This window comes from Clinocottus analis, unplaced genomic scaffold (genome assembly GCF_023055335.1).
Source record: "Clinocottus analis isolate CAN_PGR_092001 unplaced genomic scaffold, fCliAna1.0.p SCAF_9, whole genome shotgun sequence".
NCBI classification, from domain to species: Eukaryota; Metazoa; Chordata; class Actinopteri; order Perciformes; family Cottidae; genus Clinocottus; species Clinocottus analis.
The window spans coordinates 12,708,746-12,736,669 of NW_027176251.1; the positions used below are offsets into that span (position 1 = coordinate 12,708,746).

Consider the following 27,924-nt stretch of genomic DNA (forward strand, 5'->3'; position numbering starts at 1 on the left):
GCGAGGCGCTGCGTGCCTCACTACGTAGCTCAGGCGCAAAATCAGCGAGAAGGGGAATGTCTGCTTGTGAATGATCGGTCTTTTTTTTGAGACGGCAGGGAGCGTCAACGTTATGGGTGAGTCTGCATGTATCCGCTGTGTAAACTCCACCTGCCATGATAACAGTTGGTCTGTATTCGCTTGGTTTTTAATATGTATTTTGGCGGTGCCGCTATTCTGAGCAACCAACGCCCAGTCGTCCGCCTCCAGTCGCTCGCGAGCTAGCAGAGCTAACAGGGTGCACAGTATGACTGGGGAGTCATTTCCTGCCTTTAGCAAAGTCTTCCAGTCCACCTTTGTGTTTGTGTTCATGGCTCACATAATAAGCCACGTTAAGACAGTATGGCAGTGATGGTGTTTCTTTAAAGTTGGTTAGCAATTTTTAGCAGTTAGTTAGACTAACAAGCTAACTTGGTGTCGATTGTTGGATTAAACGGCTAACTGGTCGTGAGCTATGAAGGCTCGTGAGATAAAATAGTCCAACGTTATACAGAAGACAGTCGTTTTACTGAGCAGTGCTTTTAAAATCTTAAACAAATCCTCCCTGTCATCACTTCTTTAAGACGACCTGTCAGATATTTCCAGAAATTAAAAATGAAAAGTCTGTCCATTTAAAATGCCTCTGCTTTTTAGATTAAAAAAAAAGCAGCTGTGATTTAAAAAAAAATAAAAAATGCTGTTGGTTTGCTTGCTAACCTTTTGCAGAACACAGTACACAATGATTCACAGACTGAAGCAGTAGGATGATGGTGAGATTAAACTGCCATCCTGCATGTAAAAGTCACAGTGCAACACAGGAGACATGTGGGTTGCTGTTGGTTGGCACGCAGATGCTCCAGAGCAAGAGGCAGAAATCCTCTCTTAGCCAAGGGCTCAAAGAAGAAGCTGTGAACGGTGACCGGGCTTGCTTTATGGCGCTACTGACATTAAAGAAGCAAGCAGAGTGGAATATGCACCACATCGGCCAATTCTCTGTGTTGTTACAGTAGCCAAGATTGTGAATCATTTTGCCTCGAGCTTCTCTCAGCTCGGGAAACTGATTCTTGAGATGGAACTGTTTGTTTGTCAGATAGCCTGAGATTGATTATCCGTTGCTTTTTGTTTTTGTGCCCTTTCCCTTTGCTTTTTGACCCTGGGAACGCTGGCCTTTCCTGCATATCGGGACAACATTCCATTGATCGACACAAAACAGCAGTACAAACGGTAAGTATCTAAATGATCTCTCCGTCATGCTGCAGAACAAACTTAGTTTTTGATTTTTACTCAAGATCTCAAAATCTCCAGTGTCTTGTTTCATTACTATACAAACATGCTCAAAACATCTTGAATCTTTCTATTTGATTTAATAGTCGCTTCTGGGATTTTAATAATTTACTCATTGTACATGATATATTTCTTTAAATAAAGCGGCAATAAGCAGAGTTGTTAAACAATAATGACTGGATGGAAACATTTTAGTTCAGGTGGTTTGAAGAGTATATTTCAGTTTTCCTTCTTTTGTTAACGCCTACATTTAAAGCATTGGTGAAAGATTTAATTTTATTTTATTTGTATAGCCAAAAAAAATGTAATGTTTGTCTTTTTTCTTTTTCCTTTCTTATAGCAGCAAAAGAGTCTGGAAGGATATGTGGGCTTTGCAAGCCTCCCCAACCAAGTGTACAGGAAGTCCGTCAAGAGGGGCTTTGAGTTCACCCTGATGGTCGTGGGTAAGAGCACACGCTGCTTGATCTTCTTTTGTATGAACCGTTTCATTGTAATTGTTGCGGTTGGCATTCAAAAAATTCCTCCATTGGGTTTGTTTTTAAAAAAGAAAGGTTGTGTAAGTGCACAGTCATGTTTATGCACAAGGGACATGCCCCCAGCTTTATAGCGATAAAGGCAGAGTTAGAGATGGGGGCTTTGCTTTGCTGCTCTTTGAATTAATCTTGATGTCAGGTCTTTGACACCGTCTGCCAGAACAGAAACATTTGGGATGGAATTATGGAGAGCTGCACTCGGAATCAAAAATGGAGACTTCTTTTAAAATGTCTGGATGTGGTGGCTGACACTGAGCCAAGATCCTCCTCGGCTGATCAGTCCCCGTTTGGAGGGAAAATGTTTCCTCGGGTCAAAACCATTTCCTGTGGTGGGACCGACAGAATTTACCCAGCACGCCTCTAAGAATAGCGAATCTCCCATTGCGTTCGACAACACTCTTTTTTTGACAGGTTTTCTGCTTAAACACCGTTGATAGCGTTCAGTGTCGTCGTGTTCGTAGCCCGTTCATGTTATTAACAGGCGCTTGTGTTAGAACAGCCTCACGACAAAAGCCTTTGGATCTTGGTTGCCTCTATTCTCTGCAGTGTCCTCTGTGAACGCTGCTGGATGGTGACCAAGTGGTCATCTGGGGCCTGTGAGTGCTTTAATGTATTTGCAACAAAAAAGCTTTTATTCTGGGAATACTTTCAGCCAGAGTGGCACTTAATTCTTATTATTTTTTACCATAGAGCTAACTTTTTTTTTTTTACATTCCTGATTAGTTTAACAATGATTTTACCCCGATTGAATATGAAAACTTGTCAGATTTCAATATTTTATTCCATTGATCAGGAAAATACTTATTTTTTAAAAGGATTACTGTGACAGACCAGTTTAATAACTGTATGTCATAACAATTTCCCTCTATTTTTACTTGAGTACCTAACTTCAAAGTAATCACAGTAATAATATGCCAATTTATTTCCTGGTGCACACTATGCCAATTGACGTATTTTTGTGAATACGTCGACAAATCCCGTTGCATCGAGCAATAAGGAAAGTAGAAGAGGTCCTCCGGGCTCGTTGCTAGTTAAATGCTTGCCATTGTTTTTATGGTATCGCCCTCTTGTATGGACACACACACAGACACACACACTTCAGCTTTTCTTGGCTCCAATGAGCTGTGCACCCACATGTCCCTGTCGTCCAACGCAGTGCGTCACCAGTGTGAATGTAAAAGAAGATCAAAGGAAGAGGAAGTGAAGGAGGGGAATGGGACTGGTATCACCAGCAGTGACTGGCACGTCTGCCCATGCCTCGTGAAATGCATGACCCAACAACCTGCTCAGTTCACAGACTGCAGAGCAGCTCCTTTCACAGGCCTGTCATCACCGCACACTGCAGTAAATTTAACAAGCGCATACCCATAGCACGAAAATACTCGCCAAACAAATGCTACAGTACGAGCGCCACACATTACCCTTTGACTGCAGCGCTGGTTTAAATGGTGGCTCGTTAAATATTGACTTGGGGCCATCAGCCGAGGCAGGCAGTGTCAGTGGTCGTTTCCACTAATGATTCCTTTCATCGGGAGCTTGGAAACTGGGCACACAACGGCCCACCAAGCTTGAGAAGCCTCCCAGACCACACAGCCAGTCACTGCACATAACAAGAGCCATTGTCTGTGTTGTTTCCATAGCCTTTTAACTGTTGACCCGAATGGATTAATGTCCTGGGCAAATGTCGGTCTCATCCCTGGACAGACTGCGTGGTGTTTGGTTGTCTTCATGATGTCAACAAGGATCTTTGTGTTGATATAATACAACAAATATATATGTTTTATTCCAAGTGATGCAGTGCTATACAGCCCGACCTTCTTCTCAACTATAACACGAGGAGTACAGGTCACACTCTTCTTGAAATACTGATTTCTCTTCCTTCTGCTTTTCTCCAGGTGAGTCGGGGTTGGGCAAGTCCACGTTGACCAACTCTCTGTTTCTAACGGACCTGTATTCAGCAGAGTATCCTGGACCTTCACATCGAATCAAAAAGACTGTCCAGGTACATTTGGGCAAATGAATACAATATTGTAGCAAAGATGTTGTACCCAGTGGTGGCAACAACAACAAAAAACCTTGGATATACAACTTTGTTTTCATGCAGCACTAAGTAGACCAAATATTAGAGTTGAAAATGTGGTGTTACACGTTGTGGTTGTGGCTGTAAGAAGCTCTCAGCCATCAACAGCTTTGGCAGCCTTCAATGTGACATTTTATTTGAAAATGTGGCCACGACAGAATTGTTTACTGTTTCATAATACATCTGTGTTAATGACATAAATGCCGACTTAATTATTGTTTTCTTCCAACTTGCTCTCAGTTAATCTACTTGGAAGCTACATCCCAAGTTGATACGGTTAATAAAACACTGTGATTTGCAGTATTCCGGTGTCAGAGAACATGCTCTGTTTTAATACAGAAATAATGATCTCGCCCTTTCTCACCATGCATATATATATAACAACAACAGTTATTTACTATATTTACACTATTGTATGGATAATATACTTATGAGGATTGGTGTCCAAAGTCTCTGGTCCTTTTACAACTACTCGTATATTGTGTTGAGTCTCTCATGATGCTGTCGACTCCTGCCCTAAATTCCTTCATCGTCTCCCTGATTACACAACGTTGTCCTGAATCTTGAGTGACTCAAGTGCAGCACTTTATCTGTCTGGCTCCTGACGGACAACGTTGCTCCCTCCAGATGCCTGTGTGCATTTGTGGCTTCTCGGCATAGTTGGCTAATGGCACAGTCTGACATGGCCTGTTGTTACATGCTGCTTCAAGTGTTTTTCCATGAAATATATGATCTGTGATACTATTTACTTCCACCAATAATGATTTGACACTCCTCCCTTTTCCTATATTGTGTTGGAACCATTTGGTTTCAAAGGCACAGCTTGTGGCAGAAGTAAACCCTTCATTCTTTCTCGTGTGCCAGGTGGAGCAATCCAAAGTGTTAATAAAGGAAGGCGGCGTCCAGCTGCTGCTCACAATAGTTGACACCCCAGGGTTCGGAGATGCCGTCGACAACAGCAACTGGTAAGGATCGCTAAGACTTCAGCTCGGCACAGATCATATTCCCCATATTACGGTTATAGAAAACCTGGAAAAGTCATGGCATTTAAAAATAGTTATTTCCAGGCCTGGAAAAGTCATTAAAACAAAAAATATCCCAAATTTTTTTAGTAAAGTCATGAAAATGTGTTATATTCATATGTTCATGTTGTTCATTTACACTGAGTTTGAAATAATGAATATGCTTTTAAAAGACAGATGCTCAGACTATAAGCAGGCATCGATATACATGCTTATTCTTTTAATCAAACTATTGTCTCATTCACTTGTGTCAGTTAAGGTGTACTGTATGCTTTGAAATAAATATGACATGTTCTCACTTTTTTATGTATACACCGAAATTTCACAAAATGTTTGGTGATGGAAATTTGGTTTAAAGTCATTGAATTCCAATGGTCATAATGTATATGAATCCTGCAAGGGCTTCTTCTGGGTCTGTGTGGGGATTTGTCTTCAACGCCAGCATATATATATATATATATATTAGTGTGTGTGTATATATATATATATATATATATATATATATATATATATATATATATATATATATATATATATACATATATTAATATATATATATATATATTAATATATATATTAAATATATATATATATATATTAATATATATATATATATATATATATATATATATATATATATATATATATTAATATATATATATGTGTATATATATGTATATATATATATATATATATATTAATATATATATATATATATATATATATATATATATATATATATATATATATATATTAATATACTAATATATATATATATTAATATACTAATATACTTTGTATATCATGCAGCTGGCAGCCGGTCATCGACCACATAGACAGCAAGTTTGAAGACTACCTGAACTCTGAATCCCGGGTGAACAGACGACTGATGCCCGACAGCCGAATTCACTGTTGCCTGTATTTCATTGCCCCCTCGGGACACGGGTGAGTTCTGAGACAAATTCAAAAGTCAATTAATCAGTTTCTTTATATTCAGGATGCTTTTACTCGGAACGACAGCGAGAATCAAACTCAAAAAGGTTGGATTTGTAAGGAGGAACATATGAGGAAATGAGTAAAGAATAGTAGATGGAGAGACACGAGAGGTCAAGAGTGCTCCAAAGGTCAGAGGAGCAGCTTGTGTTGCTGGTTCAGATCCCAGTGCCATCTGGTAAAAGGCAGTCAATAAGGCTCTTCCTCCTTTAGCGTTTCGAGCCACGCGCTTAACTCCCCGCTGCTTCTGGAACAGATTGGTGGCCATCGACGTGAAGCTGTGGTGACGCAGTAACTTACTTTACTTACTCCAAATACAATCCCCCAAGACCACTGTTGTCAATGATAATGCAGCTGCTTGTCTTGCAGAATTAGGATTAAAACTTGTAAAAGGATGAGGACGCCAGCAAATCGCCCAGCTAATGATACTGATCGCTACTGAGTGGAGTTTTACCTCTACTGTTAAAAGCTACCAGATCGTCTGTAGTGAGTTTACAGCTCAGATGTGCCCCTCTTATCTGTCTTTTAGGCTGTGTACATGTCTTGTGTTATGAGCTGTTCAGTCAAAAAGCAGAAAGTGTGGGAGTAGTGAAACCTTCAGAGGTCATTTCCTGTTATGAAAAGCTGTTGCTGGTATTTGGTCGATAACGCGTTCAAATTCTGATAATATGTTCGTAGAGGTGTGAATCTTCACTGGCCTCTCGATTGATTCCTCCATGATTCTCCTGTCAACAATTCCCAATAACTTGTATTCTCAATTTTCTGTACAACTGAACATGCCTACTTTTCAGTGAATACATTGTTAACCACCCTTTTTATTTAGAAAGTGCGATAATAAAATCAGCCCACAACATAAAGTGCTGCATCTTTTCAACACCAGTATCTGTTGTAAGCCAACTCGGTGTATATACAAAAACACAAATCCTTCTTAAAAGTGGACTGTAAAAGTTTTCACATAGCAGGCACCTCTATGACACTGAACTCATGTGGTTTTTTAATATATTTTTGCTGCTCGAGTTAGCCGCGCAGCTCGCAGACTTTAGCTCGTTAGTTTGTGACCTTTACCGACTCGCAGCTCAAACTCCTGATTGTGTTTGGTCACTGAATCGATGCAGAGTCTCGCTCGTCTGCATCGCGACATATCTATAAAGAAGTATATATTGGCAAAAAATTTGGCATTTGACCTTTACAAAAAAAGCAGCTCTTTGTGGAGCTACCCAATTTGTGTATAACGCAAATAAGCACCGTGTGCTCACATGCCCTTAAAGCGGTTGACCGTGACTTCCCATAAACAATGATAAGCCTTTATCCTCTTCTCGTATATGTGTGTGTTTGTTTTCTCTTTCCTCAGTCTGTCTGTCCTCCAGTGAGACATTGTGTTTGTACAAGCCTGTCCTCTGTACCCACACAAGCAGTACTTGAGCCTTGAGGATGGGCAGCGTATTTACACACACGCACACACACACACACACCCTCAGACACACAGACACTGACACACACACAGAGCATCCCCTCATAACACCAGCTGACTGCTCTCAAACAGCAGCACATTGACCTCCGACACTGAGAGACAATCTGTACATTGAACTCTGGTGACCGCTTGTTTTCTTAGAGGTTTGAGGACGGTGAGTCGTTAAGTAAAAGAATGAATAAAATCATCCACATTAATTTGTAGTTGATGTGGGTGATCGTTTAACGTGGCCTTCCCCAAACTGTGGTTGCACCCAATCATGAGATGTTTTATGGTTTCAGTAATGAGAGCTTCAACGATGAGCCATTTTTCAAATGAAAGGACATTTTGTGAGGGTTTTACATCTTTAACGTGGCTGTCTTTTAGGTTTTGGACAATCAAGGCATTTGAATTTATCACCTTTTGCTTTCTGCAATATTATCAGCTTTTTCTGCCTTTTTACTAAACTAATCTAGTCGAGAGAAACAATCTTCAGATTAATTCATAATTATATACACCATCTTTTTAAAAAAAAATCTGAATTGGAATCGTCTAACAAAATTACAATTGATACATTGCTGCTGATAATCTATTTTTAAATAATCTTTAGGCCCAAATATTATGAAATACTTATAATTTGACATGTATGTTCTTTTGTCTCAAAGATATCTTTTTTAATGAAAAAGTAAATATAGTATTATATTATGAAATATGTTATATATATGTTTCTTCCCAGAAAAGACATTGTTCTCTGATTTTTATTGTTGGGCTTCATTCAGATAAAAACAGTTGGGCTCATTCGTTGCCTTCAGGTTCACTTCTAAAAACAGATTTGTACTAGATATTACTAATGTGCACTCGAAGAAGATGTATATCCTACAAAATGCAAAGCTACAACTCAATAAATCAGTTTAGACAAGAATGGCGGCGCTTTCTCACGACTCCCAGGTCATTTTCTTAGACATTACAACCATCAGTCATGCAGTCACATGGATATGTTTCTATATTTGGTAATGCTCAACTTATCCTTGTGTTGTCTAAGGAAGCCAAAATGTATTTCCAGAAAGCACTTAGTCCCAAATTATCAACGAGTGACATCAGTTTGATCCATTATTTTGTACCGAAATGTGCTAGACAGGCAGATACATTTAATATATCAATATTAAGTTCAAGGTACAGAGTTTTTCTCAAGGATTTTCACACTGCTTGCTGCATCCATTTAAACCGCAAACTGTGTCTTTATCTCCTCGCAGACTGAAGCCCTTGGACATCGAGTTCATGAAACGGTTGCATGAGAAAGTCAATGTCATCCCGCTGATCGCCAAAGCAGACACCCTCACCCCGGAGGAATGCCAACAGTTCAAAAAACAGGTCAGTGGTTTCCACAGCTGCATACGACGGCAGAAACAAAATAATGTTCTTTTTCTTCACCAAATAAAGTAGATCCAAATAGTTTTTTACAGCTGTTTGTTCACTGATGTCCTGAACTGTGAGGAGTGTTTTGTTGCGTAAAATGACATCTATATTAATACAAAAAGAATGATTGATATGTAGTTCCTTTTAAGATGTAACGGATGCATTTTATAACGTGCTTTTGTGTGATGTGTTGCGCTAAATAACGGGCGTAGTTGGTCAGGCTAAGTCTGAGCTGTTTAAAATAACTTAAATTTAGAACATTTGAGGGAACGGTAGAACCTGCGTGGAACCCAAAAGACAATCCGCGTTTAAACTTAACCTGTGTTCCCTGGATCAACTGTACACTGTGGTTGGCACCTGGTTTGTTTCGCTATTTACACATGTTCTCTGCCAGAAGTTGCTAAAACATCTTTTCCTGCCAGATCATGTGCGAAATCCAAGAGCATAAAATCAAGATCTACGAGTTCCCACAGACGGATGACGAAGAAGAGAACAAGCTGGTGAAGAAGATAAAGGTATTGTGTGTCCCCTGACTGTTTTCTTTTTTTTACAAACCCAGATACACTTGTGTTTTTTAAAAGGCAAATATTGTTGTTTTGCTAGGACAAGTTGCCGCTGGCTGTAGTAGGAAGCAACACCATCATCGAGGTGAACAGCAAAAGAGTTCGAGGGAGGCAATACCCGTGGGGGGTGGCAGAAGGTAGGAATGTTTTAGTTGGTTTAATATCACGACAGACAACAAAAAACATGTAAAACAAACATCTTGTGGGAAAATATCTAAGCTAAGGAACTGGACGTGTTGGCCTGTGTTGTTAAGTTTTAGTTATTCTGATGATTGTCTGACTGACTTCTTTCACCCTTTTAGTTGAAAACGGTGACCATTGTGACTTCACTATCCTCAGGGATATGCTTATCAGGTAATGTGAACGGACACTTGTATAGTGTTTGTGATGAAGCTGCCACTAAATAACTAATTTGCTATGGATTCAGCTTTTATAAGGTAAAACTAAACAATTAATTTTTCTGAAAAAACTTAATCTAATTGACCATTTCTGTTAAACTGGCTGGAAATCTGCAAAGTTTTTTCTTCAAATGCCGATTTTATATAATTTCTGAGATAGCAGGCAGATCGCTTTATGGCTTTCTGTGTATTAAGCAGCTACAATAATTTAATTTTGATAGCCCGAGATTATAATGTTAGACGATCGCCTTTTACAACAGGAAAAATAAAGATCGGTCGTGGACCGTGTTGCAGCTGAAAGACCGGTTGAAAACATTACTCGGAGCATTTTGAATATTTCGAATGCTTTGGCGTCCCTCTCCAGAACACATATGCAGGACCTGAAGGATGTGACAAACAACGTCCATTATGAAAATTACCGCAGCAGGAAGCTGGCTGCTGTCACCTACAACGGAGTGGACAACAACAGGGTCAAAGGTCAACTGTGCACCAAGTAAGTCCTGCACAAAGTGCACGAGAGACAAGGAGGTTGTACTCGAGGCAGGCAGAATATGTTCACTTGTAAATAGTGCCTTACTTTACCTTAAACCAAGATCTCTGAATTACTGGTTTCATTTAGGTCTTTACAAGCGAGCTTTGACTGAACCAGCAATTATCTGAAGGCTCGATTCTGTTATTTAAACATCTGCATTTTAATGGCCGTACACACTGTTAGGATGTCATTTCAGAAGGCTGAATGGAATTGATTAATGCAGATGATGCAGTGTGTTGGGACTAGCCATTAGTGCGTTTGATGTAGTATGATTTATGAGCTTTAAATTGGCTGAATGTTGAACAGTTGCATTTGTTCAACTAGATAGCTGCAGGTCTTGAAAAGTCTTTCAACATATTTAGTTAATTTTCCTCAAAAGGTGTACTGTATGTGTTACTAAATATGTTATTAAAAAGCAGAAACTCTGTTAAAGCAACATAGATGACATTTGAGTTGTAGAAAGTGATTGCAGACTACTCCTTTCCTAATTTATTAGTTTTTTTGCCTAATGTCTAAGTTGGGGGATTTCACTCATCGCCTGTTTGTTTTCATTCAGTGATGTTTGACAAACACTTGAAGATTCTGCTCTTGTTGCAGCCTCTCGCTGCTCCACTTTGCACAAAATCCTGCTCCTGATGTTCATCCGTTTTCATTCAAAGTGCCATTCGGCTTTCTCATTCCTGTAGACGCAAGCAAAATGGCTAACTCAATAAGCTAAAATTCCAGCTCTGAAGCTGAACTGAAGTCTCAACACTGCTGATGCTAACACATACCCCCACCTCCACCCCCCACACACATACCCACACACACACACACACACTCACGGCTCAACGTTTGGCCAACTCTACCATGTATTTGACACCCAGCTCTCAAAACCCACATTGTTATTGTTTCCAAGCTTTCTATTTTTTCTCATTCCCAGTTAAAAAGATAGATGAAGTCACAGAACACGTCTAAGAGAATGTTTCATTTTAGTGCATGAACTCATTATTGCATGCTGTGTGTGTGTGTCTGTGCGCGTGTGTCTGTGTGTGCGTGTGTGCGTGTGTGTGTGTTTTGGTTGGATGTGTTTTTGTTTTTTAGACTTGACACAGTTGAAGGAATGTAAGTGGTGTTTTTTTTCTCCTATTTTTGAGATCCTTGTGTATGATGATCGTTTCTCTCCCCTGTTGGCTGCACTCGGGTGTTTTATTCCCTCCCTGTTGGCTTAAGGCTGCTTTCTCCACCCCAGACTTCCACCTGTCGGTAGATATTTCCAGGATTGGTGGGAGACAAACCCGTGAATTGCCACACTTATGGATGTAATTTGACTGCAATGAATGTGACGCCTTCATTTTTCTTCCCAACAACAAAGCCTTTGAATCTTTCCACCTGTTGCTTCCACCTGCCGTTAGCCCTGCTCGGAGAACTAACAGAGACCGGTACATGACATGTATGAAGTGGTTAAGAGAGACATTAATGTCATTTCATGATGCTGGTTAAAGCTACAATTTAGAAAATGATTGCACAAGTCTGATGTAACTAGCATCCATGAACAAACCCGAGCCGCTGAAGCAGCCGACGCAGATAAATCCCAATTAGATGAGTTAATTCCTTTTATATGTGGCATCAAGTTAAAAATGCACATTTGTATGTTTCATTTGAAACGTTAAAACTTCTGAAATCTTGGTTTCAGATCAAAATAATTTCTCAAGCTGCTCCTTTTGAAAATATGTCTTGTTTGTAAACCGCAAACCAGTGAGACAAACACAGGCCCACACTTTATATGTATACATTTATTCAAATGTTAAATGCCTGAAGGCTGCGCAGTTTTCACAGTTTTTTTTTCTTCTCAAGCTATTCCCTTTGTTCCAATATAATTCAGACAGCCTGTCGCTGCACCCAAATTGTGGTAAATCTGTCTCTTAGCACCGGTAACATCTCCACATGTTCTGTGACGGGTCTCTGTCCACTAACGCTGCAACAAAACGTCCCGATGAGCTTCACTAACCTTTAACCCACCTGCAGGTCCCATCTTCTGAAAGTTTCCTGGTTGGTTTAGTTTCCTGTTCGATCCCTTTGCTCCTCAATCTTTTCCTCTCGCTCGGTTTTCCCTCCTGTATTCAGACATGATGTATTTCTACTTAAATAGTAGTGCGACAATCTTCTTCAGAAAGCACTGCTCTGCTCTTGGAGAGAAAACGTAGCATATTTTACTTACTGACCTGTTCAGTGAAGGTAAAACATGCAACTTTCTCTTAATCACCTTAATCGGTTTTCCAATCTGCATCTGCAAACATACTGAAGAAATTGAAACAAAGAGTTTGTTTGAAAAAACAACATACTAATTTCTGTAAATTCTGTTTTTTAACATTCATACTGTTCTTAGAGGGAAACGATGATGATCGTGACAACTCGTGACGATGGGGGATGTCAGTGTTCACAATGCAAACTGACTGTACGCCAATGCCTGTGCATGCTCTGTAGTGCTGATCTAAATCAATGTGTGTGTGCGTGTGCGCGCGTGTGCGCGCTCCATCTCTCCCCGTTCAGGAGTCCTCTCGCCCAGATGGAGGAGGAAAGGCGAGAGCATGTGACGAAGATGAAGAAGATGGAGATGGAGATGGAGCAGGTGTTCGAGATGAAAGTCAAGGAAAAAGTGCAGAAGCTCAAAGACTCTGAAGCAGAGGTAACACTCACACACACACACTCACACACCGCTGGTTTAATGAATACTGTGGTTCCTCGTGAAGTTACTCATCTGTCTGAGCTCCTTCCTTCCTCTTTTGCTGACGCGCCTCGGCGGTTTGAAGTATGACCGAGTGTTGTGCAAAAGTGTTGTTGATTTGTGCAGACGGAGGTTCAAAGCACTGATGTCCTCCCTCCCCCTCCTTCACTCCCTTCCTCCGTCTGTCTCTGCAGCTTCAGCGGCGTCACGAGCAGATGAAGAAGAACCTGGAGGCGCAACACAGAGAGCTGGAGGAGAAGAGACGCGTGTTCGAGGACGAGAGAGCAAACTGGGAGGGTCAGCAGCGCCTGGAGCAGCAGAAAATGGAGGCCTCCAGGTACAGCGGACACAGAAGAAACTCCTACATGATCACATGGAGCTTTTTTAATTTAACTGGAGTGTAATGGTAGAGCAGTGCCCCCTTGAGGCCATCTGACACTAATGCAGAATCAGAAGTGTCTTTTTTGCCAAGTAGGTTTTTCACATACAAAGAATTTGCTTTTTTTTGTGTATAACGGTCACAATAAACAGTAAGAATCGTGAATATAAAACAGAAATGTACAATACAAAAAATACATGTAAGAAACAGAGGATGTCAACGTATAAATATATCGACAGGATATATAGTATTTTCTCTGCTTCGTCAGTGGACCGACAGAACGTCTGAGTGCTAAAGTGACACAATACTGTCCATTGACTCAGCGCCTTGTAGTTTAATACATTTGGCTCTTGTTGTGTTTCTCTCCCCTCCTGCAGGACTCTGGAGAAAAACAAAAAGAAAGGCAAGATCTTTTAGGAGACAGTCGGCAGGACGACCCCCAACTCCAGTTATTTTTTTCGTTTGCTAATGTTGCCGGTTCACGACACCCGTGTGTGGCACTGACATTACGACCACCTCCTCTTTCTCTCTCCTTCCCTCCCTTTCTCTCCTCCCAGCCTCCCTTGTGTCCCGTCCCTGCTCGGTCTGCCAGTTCAGCTGTGCTCACCGCCACTAGAGAGGAGTATTGTGGGTGTGTGAGGAGGGCATCTGAATGTCCGGTCAGATCCGCCGCCACAGAGCCCCCGCTGCCTCGGGACTCAACATCAAAGTATAAAAACATAACCCCATTTCAGAACGGCCAAACTCATATTATTATTATTATTATTGATGTTATTATTATTATTATTATTATTATTATTGTTGTTGTTGCCCTTACCTGCGGCTCTCTCTTTTGTTTCACCCTGAGGTTGCTTTTAAATGACTGATGTGTACAGTTTTATGGAGAGCACAGGCACAAAAAAAACACACAAAAAAAACTGTTGTACAATCAAGTTCTGGTGAATTTTAGTTGTTTACAAGAAAAAAAGAAAGTGACAGTATATCAACATTAACATGATCTTCCTTCATGTATTAAAATAAGAAGACAAGGCATTAACTAATCCTTTTTTGTTTGGTTTTGAGTGTAACCGGTAAACATTTAACCCTCCTTCCGTCAGAGAGACAGAAATGAGACGAGTCAACAAGAAAACCTGAAAGCAAGACAAACAATAAAATGCACCTTGGGCCTTTTTTTTATAGAATAAACAAAAAAAAATGGCTAAAGCTTTTTTTTTCTTCTTTCTCCTGAAATGTAATGCTTTCTTTTTCCAGTGTTTAGCTATTTTCCACTAGCCTTGGACCACCATTTATATTGTCTTAAGTGTTATATTTCACTTTAGTTTATTTTTATATATACCGAGCCAGCTGGAGTAATAACTTCTTTTGTATGTTTAGAAAAGAAAATCCTCAGAGACTTTCAGAGCAGCGTCTGCTGTTTACAGAAACTCACGTTTAACAGTGATCCATCGATGCTTTAAGAAAAAAACAATATTTCAATCACTCTGCGGTAACGATCTGTGGAAAATGAAGAATCAACACCGCAGTTTGCTTTGGCTATGTACTCCATCTCTGTATTTTTATTTTTCATTTGTATTGTACAAAGTCACTTAATAAACCTGTGATGATATTGAGGAGTGAAATGGGTTTGTTTTGAAATGACACTTTACATATTACTGTTCAACTACATCACAGCCATTGAGATGGAAACACGATCCTGTAAGTCATTGTAGTGAGACACTTTAAGATAATCTCCAAATAATGATTCACTTTATTAGAATAATGACATAGCAACTCAAAAATAATCACATTGAATCTCCAAATGATCACATCTCAAAATAGTGAAGCATTTTAAAGAAATGACTTAGTATCTCAAAATAGTGACAAAAAAAAAGAGAAACTTTTCTAAAATAATCAGAAATCTTAGTATCTCAAAATGTCTGGATCAATATAATGAGGAACTATCTGAAGGCATCAACCCCATATTGATCCTTTCTTTCATCCCACTGTCGGAAATGTGCTTCCACAAGTTTGTTACAATGATGCATTATCTTTTCCAGACGGTTTGTCATTTGTATTTTACCACCAGATGTCGCTGTTTGCTCAAAGGAACTCAGCGTTGGCAAATGTGTCAAACTCAATTTGATAATATGAGATTTTTAATGAAACGATTACAAACCGACCACACAAAATGAAACGTTCTCCGTCTGAGATTAAAACCAAGTAAAACAACAGACGCAGATCCTCAATCTTCTGCTCACTGGGATCCTGTGGGGAAGAAATCAGCGTTTAGAGTCTCCACTGAAATGACCATCCAGTACATTTATTGTCTCTGGTGGAAGTAAAATACCTTTAATCCTCAAAGCTCCTTTTACCCATCAGGCCCACAAAGGTTTTAAATTTATGCCCTGTGAATAAAGACATGTAGTCACAAAATAATAACAAATGCCACAATATCACTCATATATATATATATATATATATATATATATATATATATATATATATATATATATATATATATATATATATATATATATGATATTAAAAGCAGCCAAAATAATGAAGCTTACGTTTATGTGCTGTCTGCGCTTTTGCTGTTTGGAGGAAATAAATACAATCAGACATGAAGGCAGCAGTCTTTAGCACTAGTTTACATCCGTACTAATATATTACCGGAGTCTTTCGTCCCCATGAGGCCGAGATATTGGCGCAGTCCTGGTTTTCTGGTCATTCTCGCTAATACATCTTGAATCACTTCAGAGTTTGGCCATTTGTTCTTGGATCAGAAAAAAATTACGCAAAGTGTTCAACTTTCTTTTTTTTTAATTTTTTTTTTTTACAATTATTAAAAGAGTATACTTGTCTTTCAGTAAAAGCTTTTCCAGATAAGTGTAATATATCTTACCTCATGGATGTCTTCCCTCCAGTTGTCATCCTCCATTTCATGACAGAAAACATTTGTCAGAAGCAGCAGGACTGTCAGAACCAGTTTAACGATCTTCATCATCCACTGTGCGCAAATGTCACCAGATGCGTTTGCGTATACAAAGAAAGAAGTAAACGCCGAATACCTTTCTCCTGGAATACAGCAGATGATCAATATGCGCACTGTGCAGGTATAGTCTCCACCTTGCTGCTGGAGTATCGTATGCTGATAGACAGAGCGAACAACAGTACGTCCTGCATCGCAATTAACGCTCCTTTTGCGCACAAGGGCTTTTACGCACAACTGGAGTGGATAAAACAGATCGATGCTCGTCTCCGGTAATTTTGCTCTGTGAGTCACATGTTTCAATTTGATTTAATAAGTGTATGTTTCATGCGCTGGGTCCACAAACATACTGGCCATAGGTACTAAAACATGTGTTACTGAGCTCACCAACACTGTGAAATGTTAACGTTTCAGCTCGAGAAAGTCCTGGCCGTCAGAATATTCCAGATTAGTGTGGAGAAATTACTTCTAAAATAGCCAACTCTGCTGTCTTTCTGGACCTATATTGCATGTCTATCCTCTCTGCTGCTTGTCCTGAGCTTTCTTCCTTGGTTGTTTCCATTAGTTTGTTTTTCTTAAAGGTGAGCTTTTCCTTATAATTGAAGCTTAAGAAGAGTGACATAATAAGATGTCACTCGATTGTCACTTTGATGTTTTCATACAATATCCAATTAAAGTATTGAGCGACTATGTATTTTAGGTAGTTTGTTGTTGTTTTGCCACTATTGTTTTTAAACATGCTGCATCTTTTTGTAAATGGTTTGTATCTATTTAAGTCATTTCAATCTCTTAGTGGTCATTTTGCATCCCCTTTACATTTGCATTGGTCGTTTAGTGTCTCTTTGTGGTCATTTCAGATCGTTTGTGAACTTAATTTATAATATATATGAATGTAGTATATAATACCTAAATGAATATTCGATATTATATTAATATATACTATATTTATTTATTTATATTCATATAATATATATCTGACTCAATATAATCCGCACAATAGTAAAGTTAAATTATAATTTAACTATTTTATACGTTTATAAATGATACGTTTATATATCTTCTTAACTCAACCAAACGTGAAAGGATCAATAACAACATTGTTGCCGTGGGAACCAATGTGACACAAACGTCCACTTCCGTGGTTAGACCTACGAAAATGCGTCATCCATTTGTCGACCAATGAAAATCCTGGTTTCGGTCTTTGGCGCCGCCAGGCTGCCGTCCAGTGCAGCACGCCCCGCCCCCAAGTCAAAAGTCTCAAGATGGAATTAGGAAGCCAACAAACGCGCCTTTTGAGAGAGTTTAACAGCAGTCTGACCTTTTGTATTCAGATGAACTCTGTAAAATAAATGCTCGGCTGTTCGTGGTGAGTTCACGGTCACCCGCCGTGGGCAGGGAACCATGGTGTTGTTTTGTCCAAAGCCCTCGGTGCTGTGGCTCCTTGCCGTTATTGTGACAGCTCGCCTGAGTAAAGCTGCGGGGAAAGCGAAACTGATCGATTACGCGGAGGCCTGTGACTCCCGAGGCAATGAGGTCAGCTTGATATCCAGCGCGGCCGCCACACCCGACGGGCCCGAGCCGGGGGACCCCGCGGCCGCATTCAGCGTCCCGACTCTGGACGGGGAGTTCTCCTACCAGCCCGGCGCCATGCCGGGACCGCTCGTTGTGCACGCCTTCTCCAACAAGTCGGGCTTCCTGGAGTGCATGTGGAGCTCAGAGTCGTCCCTGATCAGCCTGGTGGAGGAGCTGCCCAATAGCACGCAGGTGCTGTTTCTGTCCCTGGACGACTCCGCGGTCAGCGATGCTCTGTGGATGAGGGACCAGCTGCAACGCGTCGCCACGCACAGGTGACCCGGATGAGAAGCACTGTTTTGAGGCGAAGTGTTCAAACGCAGACCATCTCAACTTACTTCACACATATTAAGTACTGAAAAGTATTTCCAGTTTCTGCCACTTCACCACATCTCAGAGGGAGATGTATTTTTTTTCTATGTTTTCACTACTTTTTACACAACCAACTGAACTTAACTTTACAAAATACAAACATTGTTATAGGTTAAAATATCCAGCAGTATTTAAAATACTTGACATGAGCTCAACCTTACAGCATGAAAATGCTTCTTCAGCTGCATAACACATACTTTTACTTACTTTTTTATTTTGCTGAAAATACCTCTGTATCTCATAATACAACTCAAGTAACATTTTGAATGCAGGACTTTTATTTATAATGAAAGACCTGAATACTTCCGCCATCACTGGACACACCTGCCGTTCTTTCATCTCTACATACTACAGGGAGCATCATACGTGGAAGAAGTATTTACATCCTTTACTAAATTAAAATAACAAATAAAAGTCCTGCATTAAAAATGTGACTTGAGTTAAAGCATGGCGGTGTTGTAAGATAAAAGTAGGCCTCCTCAAATTTTTAAAAGTACATGTATTAATTCTACAGAACAATTGTTCAGTTTAACTGATGTACCAAGTGCTTTGATGCTTTAAAAAAAAAGAAGCAATATAACATTATGGAAATATTCCATAAAGTCATGCATTCAAAATTCTACTTTAGTAAAAGTACAAAAGGATAAGCATCAAAATACACTTAACGTATCAAAATCAAAAGTACTCATGAGAAGGATGAGTGACAGAGTCAGAATAGTATGTTACTGGATTGTAAGTAGTGGATGAATGTGTAACCACAACTAGCAAACCACACGTAACCTGCTGCATGTTATCTGCAGGAATAAGGAGGTTCTGTCCAGACTGCACTTCTCGCCGGTCCCGGTCTTCAATCTGGGGAACTGGATACCCAACGTGCTTTACTACTGGCGCTGCACCGGGCGCGGCTGTATCTTCTCCCAGGTCGTCTTCAAATCCGAGGGTAAGACCTCTCGTCTCGGCGGCGCCCTAATGGGTCAGATTCTGTGACTTATTATTGGAAGTGCTACTGTCTTTTACAACTAGAGAGTAGTAATACTGCTATTACAAACAATATATTAGTATTACATTGATATCATGTGAGACTACATATCGTTTTAAGTGTTGTGTCTTGCAGGTTTTAGCTGCATTACAATAAAATTATGTAATTTTCTGAACTTACAAGATCGTTCCTGCTGTTTCATTATTTGCTTTTATCCACTTAGTCATTATCTCAACATTACTGATGAATATTTATCCAAAATCTCATTGTGTAAAAGTTTTGTGAAAGCAACAAGTTGTCCACCCTACAATAAGCTCACAATCCTGATATCAAGGAATCTGGTTCAAAATACTGTGGCATTTAATGTTTCGTCAGATGGCCCAGCCCTAATTCAAGATGCATTTCGAGGACGTCACTCTTGTCATCTCAGCATCCCAACTGCTTTTTTCTTGATTTGTACCTTGTGACCTAATATGAAAGGGTCCCCATGTGATGATAGAAGTGGCGAAGGAGTGAGAATGTAGAACCCACAAGCCACAAAGACGACGTCGGTCTCTTTTCTAAGACTCGAATATGAACTGTATTCTTGATTTTTCTGTCCTCTTAGGGTGGAAGATGCCCATCATCGTCAAGAGACTAGATGCCAGGTACGACTGGCTCATGACGCGTGGAGACCCGAAGTCGTACCGGCTGATCGACGCAGGTGACGGATGTGAACCGTCCCCCTCGGTGGCGGGAGCGCTGGCCTGGGTGTCCGAGGGAAACTGCTCGTTCTTCACTAAGGTACAAAAATAATCAACAGATAATGTGATAATGACAGTAACAACTACTTCTTCCTTTTTGCCGCCGGGCCACAGGAAGTCTTGACTTTAATCTGCTATGTGTTCATCTGCCCTGATCCTCCAGGTGCAGAGCATGGCTAAATCCAACGCCTCCCGTGTCCTTGTGTACGCTCTCCCTGGTAACCCGATCCAGGACATGAACTGCGTCGGGGATGAGTGCGACACAACGCTGGCCATCCCCGCTGCCATGGTGCACCTGGAGGTTTCTGTCGCTCAGGCGCTCGAGTAAGACGGACTGAGCCGAGGGATTAAAAGCAAAAGCCTCCTCACTTTGATGATTAGCATCCTTGGTCATGGATCGACTGAGCACTTTAATGGTTAAAGTAATGATTCTCTTAAGTCTTTTCGCTTCCTCTCTTCTGAAGCTGGTCACAACTTAAGGTGATTTTTCCAAATGATTACACGTGCTCTTCAGCAGGGAAATAACTGAAATGAATCCTTCTGTCTCTCTAAAGAACAGAGAATCTGACTTATCGGTTGATTCAAGCCCGTTAAAATCACTGTTCATCGATTTGACATCGTCTGGTCATGTGACGTCTTCTGTTCCCCGTTGCCCATCTCAGTGTGGTTTGATATTTCTGGATCTTGCTGTGCAGGTCTGGACAGCCGGTGTACGTGTCCTTCCAGAACACCCCGTCCCCGAACTTCTTCATCGGCATCGACCATCAGGGGGCGCTGGCTGAGATGGGCTGGTTCATTTACCCATCGTTCAGCTTCCTCAACTGGCAGGCGCAGTGGTGAGGACGCACGCTACAGAAGAGTTTGTTTGGTTTATTTAATGAATAAATAGCTTAATTATCCGGATGATAAACTAGGAAGTGTTGAGACAGATCATCATTAAGTTAGAAAAACTATACAAAACATATTCAGGACATATTTTAAGGATTGTTACACTCATTAAAAGTTTTTGAAAGAATCTCAATATCAAACTTACATCATCCGATTGGATTCTCAAAGTCTTAAAATCTTATAGTTAAAACAGACAACTTCTTCTTTGAAATGTTCCCTGGGGAAACCCAACAAGCTTTCCTTTCCCTGTTCTGGTCGTGCAACTCTATCGTACTCGGTGGCTCAGACAGAATCCCAGAGTGAGAACGAACAAATCGAAACCCAGATGCTGTGAATATTCTGTAGCTGCTGCATTGTGCAACACCTTTACTTTCTTTCAGAAAAAGTCCATTGCCGCTTTAAATTTACCTACAATTTTAAATGTAGACAAAAACAAACACTCGCACATACATTTTGATGTATTTATATGAATATCAACCTTTTCACAGAGGCATTGAAACCCTTTTGTCTTGTGAAAAGTATGTCTTTCTGCATTTTTGACTATGTTCTTTGTCTCCAAGGTTTGATTTCTATGCAGCTCTGCAGACCAAACTTCAAAGTCCTGCGATGGTCGTTTCAGTTTTTGACAAAGTCCTGATGCAGGGCGAGGAAGGAGCGGTGGCCACGGTCGACCTGCCGATAGGTAACTTCATCAACAGCAACCCGGTCTTAATGCCAAACTGGATTTTGACGAAAACTCTCTTCTCTGAAACCAAGACAAGTGATATTATTCTCTAACTTAAGAGTTTTACTTTGAGGTAAAGCTGTCTGATTGTGTTTCATACTAGCGAAACCATAGATGTGCAAAGAAAGTTTATTCCAGGTTTTGCAAATTCCTTCCTGTGTAGTTCAGGTATAAGTGGACGAAGAAACAAGCATCCATCAGAGACCGCTCAACACCCGCCGACCCTCCGTGAGGAGCAGCCGTGTGAACGCTTACAACGGGAACACGAGCCGTGTCGAGCATTCAAGTGACACTGACATAGGAACATGACGTGTGTCTGCAGCGCTGTCGGACTTCGACGTGCTGGAGCTGGACGCGTCTCTGTCGTGTCCCGGCAGGAGAGACTCGTCCTGCGCTCACTGGGATCACACGGTGCAGCTGTTCGTCTGCTGCGACCCCCTCGGGCCGTACTGCGACACGGAGCTGGGCCGATGGATCACCGCCTTCCGCAGGTAAGATGTCGATGTAAAACACTCCGATGGCAAAATAAACACAACAGGTTATCATGTTAATTGCTCCTCATATCAATAATGTACGGATTTTGTGGAATACATTCATCTGTAGGTGCTGTATTTGGGTCTTTTAGAACTCTGACACATTGTAATATATCTACATTGAAGGCATTACAAATGAATTTAATTCAAATCTGAGATGTATAATTGGTCAGTTTTGCTACTTTCTATTGATAGAAACTTAAGCACAATAGAATATTAACCTATACTTCCTGAGAACAAATCAATATGGTGGTCAACTGACTCTAAATGGGATTGTATTGCGATTTAATCCTTTTATTGTGATATTGTTTGACAAAATATTGTCATTGAAAAGGATTCTGACTAAAGTTTAATAAGAAAACTGTCCAGAGTAATGAAAGAAGACGAAAACATAATGTGTTTTGTCTGATGTGATCAGAGAGAAAGTGGATTAAAAACCAACACCGCTAGCAACAGATCGCATCGCACCTCAAAATATGGAATATTTAAAAATGACTTCATGATATTTTACCCGACGTGTGTGATCTGACTGTGCTGACTGTGGCAGAGGTACCGGGCGCTGGCTGACAGACGTGTCCCCTCTGATCCCCCTGCTGGACAGCAACAAGTGCACCCTGGCCATGAAGACGCCCCCCTGGGCGATGCCGTGGATCACCTCCCTCAACCTGAGATTCAGCGTCGGCCATCGAACGGGTAGAAAACACCGTAAAACATTTCAAAACTGAAACCCGACGGGGTGTTTGTGGTTGTGCTGAGCTGAACCTGCAGCTTCAGGTGAAAGGTACAGGTGTATTCCAGGGGCCTGAAAACAAGAGGGCACGTCAGTTGATGGTAGTTTGACCCACTGATTTTGACCTTCTCTAAAACACTTGAGCCTGATTGCCAAAAGCCCTTCACATATTCCAAGACTCAGTGAGACTTGCTCTTCTCAAGGAGACCGTTATCGACAAAGAAATAGTCATAAAACCGATTACAAGTCATAGAAAAAGGAACGTGATCCAGAACTCGCCTGAGAATCATTCCCATTTTTTTATTGTGATTAAATTAATCCTGTAATAGTTGTCTGTACTTCGATGGGTACATCGGACACAGGAACAGGAACTGAGTTTAACTCTGCATACTGTTAACGGTGGCAGTTTGTCAAAACGTAAAACAAAGGACTTACTTCCTGTTTACATGCTGCAAATCCACCAGTGTTTCTCAGTCATAGTTACTATTTTTTTAAAAATGTTCTATACTAATTATTATTTTAAATAAAATATAAATATTCCTATATAAACAATATACTTATTTCCATACAGCAATAATGAAAGCATTCCTCACAAGTATAAAATAATGTCATCAACCCAGCACTCCAGTGTTTAATTGTTCTGATGCTCTTAAACACAACATAAAATCACATCTTTTTTTTATGCAAAATTGCTCAGTTTTGCACCATTTTCGCAGCAACAACATGAAGCTGAAACTATGTGCATCACAGTGTTGTTTGTAGCACTCTTGTTGTCAACACCAATGTACAACAATGTGCTGCTCGGATCTGATCTGTGGGACACTGTGACACTGGAAACGGAGAGCCGCGACTGAAACGACGTGGTCCCAGAACATCTTATCTCCATTTCCAGAGAATTTTTCAAAAAAGCCCAGAGCAAAAATGTCTCCGCAGGAAGGAACAGTCTGTCCGTAAATAGTTACTGGAAGATGACACACAGCAAAGATGCAGCTTTCAGTTGCTGGAAATACTTTGAATTAGCTTCCTAAAGAAATGACCAAATACGTCTTCATGATTATGACTCAGAGGTTTGAAATGTAACAGGAGCCTGTCCTCTTACATTTACACTACATCATGTTTTATGAAGATATTCTTCTACCAATTTTGTTTTGAAATATGTCTGTATGCAAATCTTTTGCAAAAATAATATTACAGCGCTGGACTTGCTACCACTGTTCCAGCATTTATAATACTTGATGCTGCAGTCCAATAAGACGTCTGGTGCTCTGAAACACGACCACCTTTGTCAACGGGGCCGCGACAATCAACCAAGAAATGAAATTTCTATCTAGCGGCTTGTCAAACTTCCATTTTCAGACGGTGTCCCAGGTTTGTGGATGTCACTGATTGTCGCAATCATTTTTGGCAAGTTGGGAAGCAATCAGTCTGATTGCTGAAATAGAAATAAAAATAGAATGATGCTCGACGATTCACCGGGACGAACCATTGATCGACAGGCTCTTATACATGTGTGTGTGTGTGTGTGTGTGTCACGTGGTGCTTTGCATTGATCATCGACGGTTCATTGTGGGTTTCACAGTTTCATGAATGGGACTCTTCAAATTCCTCTTCCACCGCTGTCGTCTTGTCAAGTAGCTACTGTGCAAATTGTTTAACGAGCCACAACACCCTTTGTGTTGCAGATTATGAAGTGGGGAAGCTCCGCCCCTTCAGAGTGATGCCACTGTACAGCGGGGGAACCTTCGACAAAAACTACAACAAGCGATACCAGCCAGTTAAAGTCTCTGTCCCAGCATCAACCAGAAAGGTAACGGCGTGACGCCGATCCCTGGTCATGTGATCCGATGCGCTCCGTCTGTAGCAGCCGCGTGTGTGTGTGTGTGCGTGTGTGTGTGTGCTCAGGTGGAGCTGTACGCCGTCATCACTGCCCACGGCTACGACGACAACCACTGTGGAGAATTTTGCGTCACCTCCCACCACTTCCTGATCAACGGCGTCTTTAACAACACCCTCACGTTCGATTCTGCAGGTGAGAGAGCACGAAGGAGCTTTTCCTGCGGGTCGTTGACCAAACGATCCCAGTTTGCTCATTTAGATGTTGTATATTTCAGGTTTTATGATCCCTTTTAACTTTCAAGGACTTCACATCGAAGTGGAAAGTGTTCAGAAACAAACAAACACATGTAATCATTAATGTAATTTAAAGATCCAGAAATGGACCTTGAGTTTTGTCTAAGATTAAGAAGAAGTTTAAAAAAAAATCTTAATAGTAAGTTTTGAAAGGCATCGAGTGGTCAGTGATCTATTGACTCACACCTGGGAGTAAATTAGCTGAGCACTTTAGTTTTTACCTATTTAATGCTCAAGTAACTAGTTCAACCGTAACTTTAATCATGAATGTTTTAGTAAAATCTATTTTGGATCGGCCAGCTGCAACTTGTGCCCATGTTAATACCTCGAATGTCCTTGTTGTCTTCAAAGGTTGCGTATCAAGATCTTTTGCTCAAGATGACGTAAACATCCTCAGATTTAAGTCTGAATATTTTGCTTTAAACATATTACATACAATTACTGCTCTCTGCATTTAACCCATCCGTAGCAATTTTGAAGCAGTGGGCTGCTTAGAAGCACCTGGAGAGCAGGTTCAGTGTCTTGCTCAAGGACTTTCAATTCGACTCGCAAACTATGGAGAGACCAGGAATCAAACCGGTTACCTTGTGGTTGCGGGACGTGCACTCATCCCCTTGAGCTACTGCTGCTCGACTGTCAAGGTCTTGTCTTTGTTTTCTCACATGTATTGTGGCGTCGTGGTTGGGGAAACATCAGGAACGCCACTGGGCTGCACGCTGCGGGTGAAAGAGGGCGCCGTACCTAACGAACACGGCACGTGGCTGTACGGACGAGGAGGCTGGTGTGACGGACTCCAGGTCGACCCCTGGAGGACAGATGTCACTAAACAGGTACAGATATAAGTGTGTGTGTGTGTGTGTGTGTATGTGTGTGTGTATATATAACAAGCAGCAGGCAGACACACTGTTAGCAACTAGCTGGTGAACACAGTGGAGCAATTAGCGGCCCAAAAAAAAGCCAGATATTATATTTTATTAATTTATTTTTAGATGGTTTTAGAGACCCAAAAGCAAAGAGGACCGAATGTTGGACTTGCATTCATCAGGTGGCCAGGGACAGGACTTTAAATTAATGATAATGTCCCTCGTTGTGCTGGATGTGTAAAACATTCAACATTACATGGTGAGGGTATTGGCAGTTGTGTTCACATCTTGTGGCGTTACCAGTCTGAGATTTTCCGTTTGAGACGCCCACCCATGATCGGGGTTATTGAGGACAAGATTGAAGCTTCTCTTCCTCCAGTAAATTCACAAGAACAAGGCAGTGAAGTTGAGGTCACACTGAAGCAAAACATTTGAGTGAAGTCAACCATTTAGAATTAATGGCCCAGAGTGCTCTCCTGTTCTCAGCACAGACCTGAGATCAGATTCCCTGGAGGATTTGTGTGGGAAAAAAAAAAAGTTACACACGAATGTCAGATTTGACAAGTTTCTACATGAACGTGTCTTTAACTCTACTAATCTTCATGTGTTAGACGGAAGTTTAGACTTCCAGTTGTGAAAGCTTCAGGGTGTATCAGGCTGTTGTCTTTGTCTTCCTGCTGCAGTTGTATCAGGAGACAACCTCGACTTCTGACATGTGAAGTCAATACTGAGGTGCCTCAAGCATTTTTACTACTGTCCACCAGGCGACTCCTCTATAGAGAATGACTCTACTTATTTATTCCCTCAGTAAACATTGTAAACATGAGTTCATGGTCTCAATCTCTAGTTGGAAGTCTTCTTCAATGCAGCATGATTAAAGTAAATTATGGTCATTTCGAGTCCAACAGACCATAAAGCGGTATGCTTTAGGGGCGGGGCTACACAGCGATGGACAGGTCGCTTCCAGGCCACGTCTCTACGTCCTCTGGAGTCTAAATACGGTCACTTCCGTTCACCGGTTGCCGAAAAACAAGATGGCGACGACCACGCTGTCAAACGCGAGGTTTCAAAAACCGCATTTCACCGCAGTGTGATGTCACGACGACTTCGTTCACTTCTTACGTGCAGTCTCCGATTTGTACTCTTTCGGATCACAGCCATCACAGTGACGTGTGCTTTTGGATACAACGGCGTCATTGTTTGCCCGATGAAGATAGCTGTGAGATTGAAATGGTGCTTGTTTATTTATTTACTGGGGTTTGTGGCTTTCTGTTTGCTCCTGCCCTCTTTCAGCTGAACATGAGCGAGTTTGAATCCAACACCATCGTCTACTTCGGCTTATTCCAAGGGAAGGATCCTAATCCAGCTAAGGAGCCTGGATACATCATCATGTCTTCCTTTCTTGTCTTTTACAAATGATGCCCATTGGTGAAACTCCACATTTATAATGAAGATTTTAATGAGTGAATTGTGTTGATGTACACTCAAAGTCAAAGATTAAAGGTATATTTTTTTCCTACTGCTTTCCCCGACTGTCTCTGTTACTCGTGCTGCTGTTTCGTTGACAGGAAGAAACCTCTGGGCTTGTGAATAATAAATACAGAGCGCCACTGGATAAAATATTACTCGCCACGTTCGCCCAACACGACCGACCGTTTGCGTCTTCGAGTCGTTACCCTGAAGTCAAGAAGAAGAAGCCTCGAGCTGGAGCATCGCTCTGAGAGCAGCCTCTCCTCACTAATTACATGTAATCACGTCAACTTGAGATGTTGAAGTGAAGAAAGTGTTTCTCAGTGAGTCATCTTCCTTTTAATGGGAGGTTCTCCGTCTTAACTTCCACAACAGAAGAAGTGCTTCTCGCTGGCTTTTTTTTTCTTCTTATTTTAGCCATTTGTGTCGTGAGGATGGACCAACTGCCAACTTGCTGTTGCGAAGCAGCAACAATACCAGCTTTTTATTTCCAGCTGCAGAAGCGTGAACTTATTTTCACTTCCTGAGTCTGTGTGTGTGTGTGTGTGTGTGTGTGTGTGTGTGTGTCATCGTA

At 41.0% G+C, this 27,924-nt stretch overlaps 2 protein-coding genes across 4 annotated transcripts; both read left to right on the forward strand.

Annotated features, from left to right (window-relative positions):
• Nucleotide 1: 1 nt before the first annotated feature.
• septin7b (septin 7b) lies at nucleotides 2-14,981 on the forward strand. 3 transcript variants are annotated; one of them, XM_068569830.1, is made up of 15 exons: nucleotides 2-116; nucleotides 1,232-1,242; nucleotides 1,643-1,745; nucleotides 3,731-3,837; nucleotides 4,780-4,880; nucleotides 5,748-5,882; nucleotides 8,634-8,751; nucleotides 9,219-9,311; nucleotides 9,400-9,496; nucleotides 9,662-9,713; nucleotides 10,122-10,250; nucleotides 12,822-12,957; nucleotides 13,191-13,333; nucleotides 13,753-13,778; nucleotides 13,933-14,981. In XM_068569830.1, exons 1-15 carry the CDS (start codon nucleotides 71-73, stop codon nucleotides 13,989-13,991), a joined length of 1,356 nt encoding a protein of 451 aa, XP_068425931.1. In that variant the 5' UTR covers nucleotides 2-70; the 3' UTR covers nucleotides 13,992-14,981. The 3 variants fall into 3 exon arrangements, with proteins under 3 accessions (XP_068425931.1, XP_068425932.1, XP_068425933.1); XM_068569831.1 differs by having other exon boundaries at nucleotides 3-116; nucleotides 13,753-14,981; XM_068569832.1 differs by lacking the exons at nucleotides 2-116; nucleotides 1,232-1,242.
• A 2,618-nt stretch (nucleotides 14,982-17,599) lies between these two features.
• si:dkey-256h2.1 (uncharacterized protein LOC337520 homolog) lies at nucleotides 17,600-27,375 on the forward strand. Its single transcript, XM_068570125.1, has 12 exons — nucleotides 17,600-18,193; nucleotides 19,091-19,230; nucleotides 19,877-20,052; nucleotides 20,176-20,336; nucleotides 20,708-20,848; nucleotides 21,461-21,582; nucleotides 21,947-22,115; nucleotides 22,705-22,850; nucleotides 24,570-24,694; nucleotides 24,790-24,916; nucleotides 25,714-25,847; nucleotides 27,174-27,375. The coding sequence occupies exons 1-12, from the start codon at nucleotides 17,748-17,750 to the stop codon at nucleotides 27,297-27,299; spliced, it is 2,013 nt and encodes a 670-aa protein (XP_068426226.1). The 5' UTR covers nucleotides 17,600-17,747; the 3' UTR covers nucleotides 27,300-27,375.
• The last annotated feature ends 549 nt before the right edge of the window (nucleotides 27,376-27,924 follow it).

Bases quoted from the DNA above. Each gene is read 5' to 3' on its own strand.
- si:dkey-256h2.1 (XM_068570125.1), top strand. From the start codon at position 17,748: ATGGTGTTGTTTTGTCCAAAGCCCTCGGTGCTGTGGCTCCTTGCCGTT. The intron at 20,849-21,460 runs GTGAGGACGCAC...TTTGTCTCCAAG, and splicing joins CTCAACTGGCAGGCGCAGTG to GTTTGATTTCTATGCAGCTC. The intron at 24,695-24,789 runs GTAACGGCGTGA...GTGTGTGCTCAG, and splicing joins TCCCAGCATCAACCAGAAAG to GTGGAGCTGTACGCCGTCAT.
- septin7b (XM_068569830.1), top strand. From the start codon at position 71: ATGATCGGTCTTTTTTTTGAGACGGCAGGGAGCGTCAACGTTATGG. The intron at 4,881-5,747 runs GTAAGGATCGCT...TATATCATGCAG, and splicing joins GCCGTCGACAACAGCAACTG to CTGGCAGCCGGTCATCGACC. The intron at 10,251-12,821 runs GTAAGTCCTGCA...CTCCCCGTTCAG, and splicing joins AAAGGTCAACTGTGCACCAA to GAGTCCTCTCGCCCAGATGG.